Source organism: Motacilla alba, chromosome 15 (assembly GCF_015832195.1).
Source record: "Motacilla alba alba isolate MOTALB_02 chromosome 15, Motacilla_alba_V1.0_pri, whole genome shotgun sequence".
In the NCBI taxonomy this organism is placed as follows: Eukaryota; Metazoa; Chordata; class Aves; order Passeriformes; family Motacillidae; genus Motacilla; species Motacilla alba.
This window is the reverse complement of record NC_052030.1, coordinates 1,395,562-1,407,706: the sequence shown is the minus strand read 5'-3', so window position 1 is coordinate 1,407,706 and position 12,145 is coordinate 1,395,562. Positions and strand designations below refer to the sequence as shown.

General features: G+C 52.2%; 1 protein-coding gene across 8 annotated transcripts in view; it reads right to left on the bottom strand.

Moving 5' to 3' along the window:
* NF2 (neurofibromin 2) overlaps positions 1–12,145 on the bottom strand; it is a 47,150-nt gene that overhangs the window by 6,326 nt on the left and 28,679 nt on the right. For 3 of the 8 annotated variants that reach the window (XM_038152498.1, XM_038152501.1, XM_038152494.1), the window contains 3 exons: positions 11,687–11,792; positions 6,535–6,665; positions 4,171–4,330 (listed from right to left, as the gene is read on the bottom strand). In XM_038152498.1, coding sequence (XP_038008426.1) covers positions 4,171–4,330; positions 6,535–6,665; positions 11,687–11,792 — 397 coding nt within the window. Of the gene's footprint in view, positions 1–2,448; positions 2,494–4,170; positions 4,331–6,534; positions 6,666–11,686; positions 11,793–12,145 lie in introns of all 8 variants that reach the window. The other 5 variants (XM_038152500.1, XM_038152497.1, XM_038152499.1 and 2 more) reach the window with 3 other exon arrangements.

The window sequence follows — 12,145 nt, the reverse complement described above, 5'->3', positions numbered from 1 at the left end:
GACCCTTCTGTGCTTCCAGCTGGGAACTGTTCATTGGCTAAATCCAAAGGGGACCTTAAAACTCATCCAGTGCCACCCTCTGCTACAGTCAAGGACACCTTCCACTGTCCCAGGCTGCTCCAAGCCCTGTCCAGCCTGGCCTTGGGCACTGCCAGGGATCCAGGGGCAGCCCCAGCTGCTCTGGGCACCCTGTGCCAGGGCCTGCCCACCCTGCCAGGGAACAATTCCTTGCTAATATCCCATCCATCCCTGCCCTCTGGCAATGGGACCCATTCTCTGTGTCCTGTCCCTCCATGCCTTGTCCCAAGTCCCTCTCCAGCTCTCCTTTAGCGACTGGGAGGGGCTCTAAGGTCTCCCTGGAGCCTTCTCTTCTCCAGCCTGAACACCCCCAGCTCGGATCTCAAAGCATCTCCACAATGATCATTATCCAAGCCAAGGGCAACACTGCACTGTGTCCAGGATCAGAGCCAGGGAAGAAGCCAGCAGGATCCCCAGGGGCTCCAAAAGTGATCCCCTGGGACTGAGCTCAAGCCCTGGAGAAGCTGCTCTCAGGCACGTGAGAGCCTGGCAGGAGAGGCTAAGGCTGCCTGTGGAAGGACCAGAGGCTCAACGACAAAGCTGCTTGTCTGGGAACAGGCGTGGAGATTTGCTCCTTGCCTGGATACTTCAAAGGGCTTAAATCCCAGTAAATAAGCATGACTGTGCAAGAAGAAAGCAACTGGAATCAAAGACCTGATTGTGTTTTAGCAGCCTGTCCTGGGAGCTTTCCTGCAGCAGAGGAGATGAGGAAGAAGTGGGTTTTTCACCCTTTACCACAGACTAAGTGACAAACCCTCCTGAATCGGAGCCAGCTGGAGCCACAGCACCAGCCCACGGCAGGGAGCTACGGAGAAGGGAGAGCAGCTTCCAGATGAGGTGTCTGTGCTGTGCCCACAGAGCTCATAAAAAGGGATTAGCATGTTAACCACGTAATTAAACATGAAAAACTTAGCAGGCGCCTTCAAAGGCAGGCACCAAACCCCAGAGGTCACACTGCAGTGCTCGCTGTGCAGATGCTTTAATTATGGGGGCTCCTCCTGGGCACTGCAGCTCTCCCAGCTGCTGGAAGAGTCTTCCCACTAACTGCCAGGACTTTATTTCACCTCCTTGTGCTGTGGCCACAAGCGTATTTCATCCCAAATTTACCTGTCATGGAGCTCTTCAAGCCAGGTGGGATGGGATAATGCATTTCATCCACAGCCAGTCTGTCTGGAGATATCCAACACCTCCCCCAAGGTGGCCCAGACCTGCAGGGTCATCCCTTTCAGCCTCTTCCCCATGGAACCGCTTTACAATGAGAGCAGCCTGTTTTGGGGAACACCTGCAGCTCCCCAGAACTGCACAAATCCCAAACTCCAGGGATTTATAGCCCCTGGAATGACTGGTGCAGTGAAGAACAGCACAGCCTTGTGCTGAGTTCTCCTGGGTAAAACAACCTCCTGCCTCTGCTCCTGAGCTCCAGAGGTGCTGGGGAATTGCACTATCTTATCCAAAAGCCTTTCCCATCAGCTCTGCCATCTGTGAGTGTGGCATCCCAATACTTCCCTGAGTGCCACCGACTCCAAGCTCCCAAAACCCTGTGGCTGTGCAAGAACTGTGCCCCAGGGCAGAAAAGCTTCCCCAAACTCATCCTCCCAAAGGAAGGTGTGGATGCTCAGCACATAAAGCCTGCGGATCGAGGGCAAATCCTTGGAGGAAAGCAGGCTCCAGGAATAAGAGATGTGGCATTAATGGAGCAGGACCCCCTGGACAGGGGGAGGTGAGGGACAGGCAGAGGCAGTGCAGGGAGAAGGACAACTCCTGTCCCCAGGTGTGCTGGTGACCTTCCCCTGGCACAAGAGCCACCTGCAGACACCAGCTGTCCTCAATCCTCTGCTTTACTTTCCTGGGATGCTTCTCAAACAGGCAGAGCATCCTCGTGCTGCTCGGCTCCGAGACGGAGCTGCGCATTTTTAGCCCGTTTTGACAGTGTTGGCAGCAGAGATGATGGGGTTTGGCTGTTTGTTTGGGGTATTTTTTTTTACATCCTGAATTTCTTTCTGCAACAAACAAGGGGGGAAGGTGCTGGTTTACTTCATTAAAGGAATCTTCAAAGGCTGCCCTGCACCTCCGATAGATTCCCAACCACCGGTGCAAAAACAGGCGCGCTGAATTATTTAAGTGCCTCTACCTGAACTCCCCCTCTGAGGTTGCCAACACAACTTCTGCCAAGAAAGAAGCTTCCCAGCACGGAGGATCAGGTGTAGGAACAAATGCAGAGAGGCTGGGAGTGCTCCTGAGGGAGGGAGAGCCGGGCTGGAGGGGTGACCGCGGGCAGCCGGTCGTGCTGGAGCGCAGGCAAGCTCATGCACGGGTTAGTGCCACAGCCAGATCCCAGCACCCCACGCAGAGTACCTCGGAATAACCTACTTGGAATTCTCAAATGCAGATAGGTCTTCTGCCCTGGGCTTGAGGCTAAACCAGCAAAATAAAACGAACAACAAATAATAATAATAGTCCCCGTGTGTGATATGTGTGACACAAGGGCAGGTGATCTGTGGGATCTTAGGGCTTGCCTGGAGCAACCAGCAGCTTCCAGGTGAGGCAGGGGGCTGGTGCCATTGAAGCACTGCTGGACTGATATCCCATTCCCAGTGCCCTATGTTTCCTTGCCTTCACCACGTAAAGACAAAAGCCCTGCTGACCTCCCTGAGCAGAGCAGGCTGTAATTTCCCTCTGATGTCTCCACTAATAGTCTCTTATTTGGGAACCTTTGCTCTGTGCCGAGATGCAGCAGTGGGCAGCCCCCGCTCCCTCCGGAAGGGAGGGGACAGGACAAGACTTCATCTTCAAAGGCAGGCAAAGTGACGGCACTGTGACAAGCCCTGACAGACACGGTAATGATGGCCCAGCCACCCTCTTTAAGGGAGACAAATGGGACCATCAGCTCTCTATGAACTCCTCTCTGTCAGAAGTGAAAATTTAGCAGTTTCTGTTTAAACCAAGGACTTGGAACACAGAGACAAATCCTTCCAAAACCTACTGGGAGCAGAAACGCCTCCAGATTCTACAATGACAAAAGGGGTTGTGAAGATTTTTATTTTCTCTGCTCTAGTGTGACAGGAACCTGAATAGCTCCAGGCCAGCACGGGGAAACTGGCGAGTGAGCCCCGCTAGATTCATTCTCCTGCCCCAATTCAGTGATCACAAACTCCCAGCCATGAAAGTCGGCAAGAGCTGATATTTCCAAATCCTTTCAGACATAACTTCTGGCTGGGAGTAGTAAAGAGAGTAGAATTTGTTTTTCGAGCCTGCAGTTGTTACCACGGCCTGCATCCCGTGCCGTATGGATTTCTGAATCCTTCCCAAGGACAGCTGCCAGCAGAAAGCCAGCCAGGAAAAGCCTTTGCAGGGAAAAAAGCCTTTGCAGGTGAGTGGGGCTGACCACCACCATCCAAATCCATCGTGGATGTGCCTCCAGCACCTCGTTACAGAGCCCAGCACTGAGGCAAAGGAAGAAGATGGGATGTAGAAAAATAAAGAAGGGGCTTTGTTGTGAGCTTTCAGGCGACCCCCGGGTCCCAGACCCAGGCAGCCTCAATTTTTGGCTGAAGTTCCTCATGTCAGCCCCATTGCGGGAGGCAGGCGGCTCCAGGGAGCAGAGGTCTCACACCCCCTGCCAGCAAAGGCTTTGCTGTTAGTGACTGAAGCTGCACTACAGGTTTCTCTAGAGAGATTAAAAGAGAGGAAGAGCTTTTGGCTTTTTCCACTGAGAGCTCCTAAGCCGGGAGTATTTCTGCCCTCATTATTCACCAGACAAGCCCAGTGCTCGTAGGGAACGGCTGCAATAGGCAGGGAGGGCTTTTCCTGTTCACTGGGGATGCAGAGCCCTTCCAACAACATCCTTGTACAGCTTTTAAGGTTCAGAAAGACCTTCAGCCCTGGAGACCCTCACATGCCTTCCCACAGCACTGGAGAGACCGGGCTGGGTCAGGACACCAGGACCACCAGAAGCTGGAATTCTCCAATCAAAGCTAAGCAGCTGGGGAAGAAAGCCTAGGTCCAACAATTTTATTATCAAAAGCAGGACGATTTTAGGGTTCTTTTTAAAGGGTTTCATCAGGGGAGATACAAACTGGGGCCTTCTGATACCTTTTTAATAGTGTTGTGCTTGCTGTTGCCCCGGCTGGAGTTCTCGTTGTGCAAAATATCCAGAGCTGTCTCTCTCTCCTTGAGCTTCAGTGCCTCGATTTCTGTCTTCAGCTCGTTGAGCTGCTCCTGCAGGTGCTTGCTCCTCTCCATGTACTCCACCCTAACACACACACAGAACAGCCCTGGGTTAGCAGTGACCAGCTGCACCTGCTGATGTGACACCTGATAACAGAATTATAACAGAAACAGCTTTTCTTCATTATTTTTAGCGTGTGGAACTGATAATATCAGTTTATAGCACACAGTGAGCTACTCAGAGCAATTATTTGTTCCTTATTAAAGGGAACCCAGACAGCCAACCCAGCAATAAAAGTGTAAGTTATATTATTATTATTACACAAAATTAAACCCAAGCTGGGTGGTATTTTTAAGTCTCCCAATTTGCAAGTGAAGCTGACAGAGGTTTACACCACACAGTGGTTTAAGCAGCTACTCAGGAGAGCTCTACACCCCTGCACCCCTTCCCAAACCTGCTTCACAACCCAAATCCACGAATCTTTCCATGAGGAAGGACCCTGATGTAGTGACTTGTTGTGTTTTAGAGGGATTTAGCTCGTAAACAGTGTGGGAGCAAGTGCTGCCCCCAAAATATCAGGTATCTTGTAGACACAGAGCACCCCTGGCACAGAGAAAGTCTCCTGATAAAAAAGCAAGAAAGGGAAAAAATCAACCCCCAAAACCAGCCATTCCCAGGACTCATCCTGAACTGCCTTCCACGATGAAAAATCAACTGGAAAAATCACCCCATGAGTTTTGTACCTGTGATTAACCCCAAGGCAGGTCAGAGGGCCAGCAGGGTAATAGGAGCCCAGCCAGGGTAATAGGAGCCCTTTTCAGTGCCAGAATTTGTAAAGAGGTTTATCTCAGCACCCGAGGAAAGAAAACACCCCAGAGAAGACAGGAAAAGCATCCTATTGCTTTCAGCATTTGGCAGAGGCAGCTCTCCCTGCTCAGGAGAGCAGGATGACCTAGATAGCAACCTGGATACAGAACCAGGAATTATCCTGTTATTTTCAGCTTCTATCTTTTTCCTTCTGGCTTTGGGAGAAGTTTTTAGAAGTTTTTAATCTCCTGTCTCTAGGTCTGTGATTTCCTACAGGGGAGAGGGCACTGAGCAGAGGCAAACCAAAGCAGCCTCTGGGACCCAGGGGAAGTTTTGGCCGGAGCGGGATGACAGAGCCATTGTGGCTTTGATCTACGACCCAATCGATGAACAAAGCACATCATTACTACAGAGATTAAAATCTGATCTGCTTTGATTTCTGCTCAATTGGTAATTTCGAAGGCTACACTTACACCCTCAGGAAAACACAAGATCAAAGCTCATAATCACATCCAAACTTGCTGGCGAACACTTTTTATCCAAGAACGTGACACAAATGCCAAGGAAAAGGGGTTAAAGCCCTGGCGCAGGACCTTTACACACCCCAGCTGTCACCACATTCCTGGACAACTGCAAAGCCTCAAGCTCAGGCCTCCAGCACTCAGCCTGCTGTTAACTCTTTCCACCACCGTGGGCAGTTCCAGCCTGAGCAGGAGCCAGGATTCCTTCCCAGAGAACTGCCTGGAGCAGGGCCCTGAGCTCGCCTGTGAACAGGTGGCAGGGACAGGTCTGTGACACCAGGTCCCCACCAGGGAAAAGCTCAGCCAGGACAAGCCCAGAACTGTTCAGGCTGGAAAAGCCCTTTGAGGTTAACAAGTCCAACCATTCCCCAGCCCTGCCAAGGCCACCACTGCCTCATGTCCCCAAGTGCCACATCCACATGGCCTTTACATCCTTCCAAGGATGGGGCTCCAGCACTGCCCTGGGCAGCTGTGCCAGGGCTGGACAGCTCTTTCCATGAAGAAATTGTCCCAGTATCCACCCTGAGTCTGCCCTGGCCCAGCCTGAGGCCATTCCCTCTCCTCCTGTCCCTGTTCCCTGGAGCAGAGCCCAACCCCCCCGGCTGTCCCCTCCTGGCAGGAGCTGTGCAGAGCCACAAGGGCCCCCCTGAGCCTCCTTTTCTCCAGGCTGAGCCCCTTCCCAGCTCCCTCAGCCTCTGCTGGGGCTCCAGCCCCTTCCCAGCTCCGTTCCCTGCCCTGGACACGCTCCAGCCCCTCCAGGTCTCTCCTGTCAGGAGGGTCCCAGAACTGCCCCAGCACTGGAGGTGCCCCAGCAGTGCCAGCTCAGGGGACGGGCACTGCCCTGCTCCTGCTGCCACCCCAGGGCTGCCACAGCCCAGGTGTCCTTGACCTTCCTGGCCACACCTGGATCGTGTCCAGCACAAATCCCAGCCCAGCCTGGATTGGATGTGTGCCACATACTTCTCCTTCTCGATTTCCATGGACAGCCTCTTCATGTCTGTATCCTTGAAGTCGAAGGAGAGGCTCTCACTGATGAGGTTGTAGCTTGGCAGGTCAGTGGGCAGTGCTGTGGTACTCGAGTTCATGGACTGCTGAAGAGAGAGCACAAGTTAATCACTCTGGGCCACACAAGAGTCACTACAGCCAATGTTCTGCAATGCAATGTAAAATCAGAGCAACACTTGAGCCCAAGTCCTGAGCACAAGATCAGCCTGGACATCTCTTTGCTCCATTCCCAATTTGCTCCTCAGTTCAGAGCTCCTCCAGGATTCTTTGCAGTCCTAAAAGAGGAGACAAAACACCACCTGCCTTCAAAATCTACTGACAAAACTTGGTAAAATCAAGGCTTTATCACTGCTGTGTCATTTTAAGCTGCATCTTGGGAGTCATCTGTCCGCTATTTAACATTCAATCAGGTTTATAAAGTTCAAGCTGTGAGTGGGGACAATGTAAGACCCCGTGTGACAGCAGAGTCCTGCACTCCACAGCTCCCCAAAGCCTGAGAAAAGACCAATGTGACCCCAAGGATGCCATTCCAGCAAGGCCCATGGAGATGCACGGACACATTTTTATCTCCTCAGTAATTTACAGCTCCAAAGGTTTAGAAACCACTTCTAGATTCAGCTGGAGATGGAGATAACAGAGCAAATCACTCCTGGAACACCTCAGCAAGGATTTGAGACTTTCTTCCTCCTGCAAAATGCTTTGCTATCCCCCAGTGACACACACTGCCAGGCCCTCAGATTTTATCTTCTCCTAAAAAATGACCCTTCTTCCTCTCAGTCAAAAATTCTGTCACACCTCTAACAAATGGGCTCATTAGGAGGAGAGGAAAAGCCTGCTGGAGTCATGGCTCTGCTCCTGCAGCACGCTGGATGAGGTGGCAAACAGGGCACACGTCAAGGGTGGCACAGCAGCATCAGATGGGGCTGAGTCACAACTGCTGCCAGCCTGCTCAGCCCTGCTCTGGGGTATGAGAAATCCAGCCCGGCATCCCAAAGATCCCCCACCTCCCTCCTGGATGCTCCTTCTTGCTTTGAGGGATTCCTGTAAGGAAAACCACGAGCCCAAACCTGGAATGGCACTGCTGGGTAGCTGCTCTAACAAACGAGAGTTTGAGCCTCCATTGGCTCTTTCTTTCCCTCATTTCTCCTATTTGGGATAATCCAAGCACTGTTTTCAGTTAGCTCCTCTTCAGCAAGACCTGCAAGCACTGGGGTGACAGATTTACTCTGCACAATAACCTGCCTCTTCCCTCACCACCAGCCTGGAATTCACAAACAGCCAGGGCTCGTTCCCAGCTCGGACAAATCTGAGAGGGACAACATTTCATCGACCGGCGAGGCTGGAACACAAACACCTCCTACAAGCATAAACAAGGAGGTGCCTCAAACTGCACTTGGCCTGGCTGGAGCCTTCCAGGTGAGTTAAGACCCACACGACAAGGAAACCCAAGTCCTTCCTCCCCCTTTGCTGCCAGCACGGAACAAAGCCACATTAATTCTGGAGCAGGCGCTGGAAGGGACAGCTCAGTACCTAAATTCCAGTCTCGAAGGAAAGGGGACAGGTCTGCCAAAGCACTTAACTGATTTAAATACTTGCATCCCATTGACATTCAAGTCCCTTCCCTGTAAGGCACACAGGCGTTCCCAAAGCCCTTCCCACGTGAGGTTCTCCTGTCCCTGCAGCGCAGGGGAGCCAGGAGCATCCAAGCCAGCCCGCTGGCCTTCAAACAACCTTTAGCTTGTTTTTTTTTCAGTACAAGCTTTGTTGGTTTTCGTTTTTAAAAACTCCCAACAGCAGCAGTAATAGTTGAGCAGGAATTTCAGTTGCTGCAGCCATTAAGGCCTGAGCCAATTCATCAGGGTTGCCACAGCCACTACTCCCTTCTCTTCCCTCGGCACTGCTCTGCCATGGAGCAAGGAAAAAATTGGTGGAGAAGTCAGAGAGCAGCAGGAGTGAGGAAGAGTATGGGAAAAGCAAAGAGTGAGCAGGCTCAGGGCTCTCAAAGGTACAGGATTGATATCTGGAGCAAAGCATTTAACAGAATCATGGAATGGTTTGGGTGTGAAGAGACCTTAAAGCTCATCCTGTTCCACTCCCTGCCATGGGCAGGGTCACCTCCCACCATCCCAGGCTGCTCCCAGCCCCAGTGTCCAGCCTGGCCTTGGGCACTGCCAGGGATCCAGGGGCAGCCCCAGCTGCTCTGGGCACCCTGTGCCAGGGCCAGAGGACCCTCACAGCCAGGAATTCCTTCCCAATATCCCATCCATCCCTGCCCTCTGGCAGTGGGAGCCATTCCCTGTGTCCTGTCCCTCCATGCCTTGTCCCAAGTCTCTCCCCAGCTCTCCTGGAGCCCCTTCAGGCCCTGGCAGGGGCTCTGAGGTCTCCCTGGAGCCTTCTCCAGATGAACACCCCCAGCTCTCCCAGCCTGGCTCTGGAGCAGAGGGGCTCCAGCCCTTGGAGCATCTTCAGTCCTCTGGACTGGCTCCAGCAGTTCCAGGTCCTTCCTGTGCTGGGACCCTGGATCTGGAGGCAGCTCTGCAGGTGAGGTCTCACCTGAGCAGGGCAGAGTTCCTGGAATTCCTGTTGCAGATTCCCTGCCATTTGCAACATTCCTGGGCAGCTCTTTCAGCAGGTGCTGTTATTTCTAATCCAGAGCCATGGGGTGATAAAAGGGACAGGGAGCTTTTTCCATATGTGTTCCCTGACCTGGAACAAACTGCAAAGGCTGTTCCTGCATTACAGCAATCTCCTGCCGTTCAGAGGCCGGCAGCACGCCGGCAGCGATCATCCCTGGGATCCCTCTGGAATACAGAGCGACACGGAGGATCCAGAGGGAGCACAGAGCAGGTCAGGAGGCTTCCCCTGCAGGGAAAGCTCCTTCTGGGGCTGCCACTGCCTTTATTTTGGGCAAGCCTAAACCAGCCACTTACGGCTCCCACAGGATCAGAGAGGAGGTGACTGCCTTTAGCTGGTACCCGAAGGGCACTGAGGGAGGCAAAGATTTGTGGCCAAGTCCGTAAGGAATGAGTCGTTCTCCAAGCCCTGATGGCCTGAGACTCAGATCCACATCTCACTTCTCATGCATCACCTCCCAGTGACATCATAAAAGCAGCCTGGGCTTCAAGGACTAAAAAGACACTGAAACAAGCTTTAAAGAACCAGGATTGGAGACTGGAAAGTTGAAATATATATATATTTAACTGTTTCTTTAGCCTTTTCTGCAGCACAGAGTTAGGTCAGGGATTGGACTCCCTCTCTGAAGGGTTTTTTCCAACCTAAATGATTCTACATCCATCCAATCCCTCCTTCCTCTCTTGCTCTTGTGAAGTCCTGCTGAGTTCCCTGTGTCAGGGGACGACAGCACAAGTCTGGGACCATGGCAAAGAACAGTCCAATGTTACAGCCCCATTCAGAAAAAGAAAAGTTGGAATCCTGCACTGTTCATCAGAGCTGAGGAACTCAAGTCTCCCAAAACCAGCTTTCAAAACGGGTTCCTCCCATGTGCTGGCAATCCAGGGAAGTGTAACAAGAGGATGGAAGAACCCAGCAAGGTGTTTTCACTGGGGTATGGACATGCTGGGCACACCAGCCTCCTCCTGACCTTGAAAACAACAGCCAGGGAGTCCGTGCAGCACAGCCCTTATCCCAGGGCAGGGAGAGGGGCAGCAGGAGCAGCAGCTGCATGAGGAGACCCTGCCACCAAAATGTGGAGGGAAAAAGCATTTCCCTTCCCAACAGGCACTGGCAGCCGTGTCTGGAAGGCCAGGGCTCTTTAGGGGAGGCAGAGGACACAGCCCCATGTGTCTGGAAGCGGCAGCTCTGCCTCCAGGCAGACGCAGCTGGAGGGGTGGAGCTGAGATCCATGCAATCCCACAACATTCCCCTAATGAGGCTCTAATTCCACGGGAACAGAGAGCAGAGCCACCCAGCTGCTCCCCTGCGCAGGGATTTCAGCACAAAGGCTTGGAGCTGGGCTCTGCTGGTTTCACTAAGGATGGACGTGGCAACACGAGGGAACATGGTGTGCAAGAGCTGCCCAAATTTCTCACTGCCTGGTGTAGCCATGCAGCACAGTTCCAATGAGGACAAGCATCTCCCTGTGCACAAGTCAAAGCCAGAATTAAGAAGCTGGTGTACCCCAGAATTCTAGTGGCTTGTAAAAGAAGGAGCACTCCAAAGCTGGGCTTTATCCAGCACTCACTTGACTGAGTGTCCCAGAGCTGAGAACACCTGATTATTTTCCATCACTGTTATTTTTAACAGCTTCCAAATATTCTTGCAGTGAACTCCAGGGAATCGGGATGAAAAGTTGCTCCATCTCAACCCCTCTCCAATCTGCTCCTACAAAGTTTCCAGACAAAGAGGGAAGGAGCCTGCAGGTACAAATTCAAACCTCAGTGCTGGCCTGTCCATAACTCCCACGTCAAGCCTGTTCCTGATGCTCTTCCCCTTCCCCCAAGCCAGGAAGGAACAGGTGTGAGCTGCAGGGCTGGAGGCACCTGATGGGGTTTGCAGGCACAGTTGGGGAAGCAGAGGAAAAGAACTGCCAGACAAGTGAGAGCACTGGTCATCTACTCTGGCTTTTCGGTGCCCGGCAGGAACCAGGACCAGATGCTTCAGAGGAAGGTGTGAAATCCTCTTAATGGACAATTATGGAATAATCTCCCTTCAAGTAAGTTTTTTTCCAGCACATGAAGGTCCAGTTTATGCCCAAAGAATGAATTCACAGGTTCTGAACAGTGTTTATCCCACCTAACAAGAATAAGGGCATATTTAACCCTATTTTAAAGGTTATTGCTAAGCTGGTGCACTCCACACGTGCTGGCAAAGTGGCTCTGACACGGCTGCTAAATTGGTTTAAAATTTGCTGCTTTAATTTCACCAGCAGCTCCTTTGCTCTCGTAGCAAGAGGTGGGTGGAAAAAAAAAAAGAGCATAGTGAAGTTCTGCTGGATGAGATGCAGGGATGAAAAGGGCAAGCACTGCTCAGGATTTCTGAGCAGCAAAGAGACAGCTCAGCCCCCTCCATGATTGGGACGGAGAAGGAGGCTCCTCCAGGCTACACAGGAGGGCAGGGAACTGGGAATTACAACACAGCTCTCTCTTACTGTGTAGGAAGACTTGCTGGTGATCTCCAAGAGCTTCTGCTTCGCTCTGCGCTCCGACTCGCGAGCCTCCTGCAGGTCCTGCTTGAGCTGATCAGCCTCCTTTGCCCTGCAAAGACCAACAGCAAACAGCAAATGTCAGCCTGCAGCCAGGAGGAACGAGAGGATGGAGAAGCAGGATCACTGTGTGGAATAGGCAAGAAGAGACAGAGAACGGCAGAGTTCATCCAAGCAGAAGGGCTGACACCCAGCAGGCTCTCACACAGAGAGGAGTAATCAGCTGGAAGAAAACAAGGCTGATCTTTTACTTGCTCATTGCCACATTCACCATGGGACCTGGGCTCGGCTATCAGGAGGATGGAAACACCAGTTTTAACAAGGAGCAAAGTCTCTGTTCAAGGCTAACCTGGAACAGAACTCAAGGCTGGAAAGGAGAACTGAACAACTGAGAGATAAGTAAAG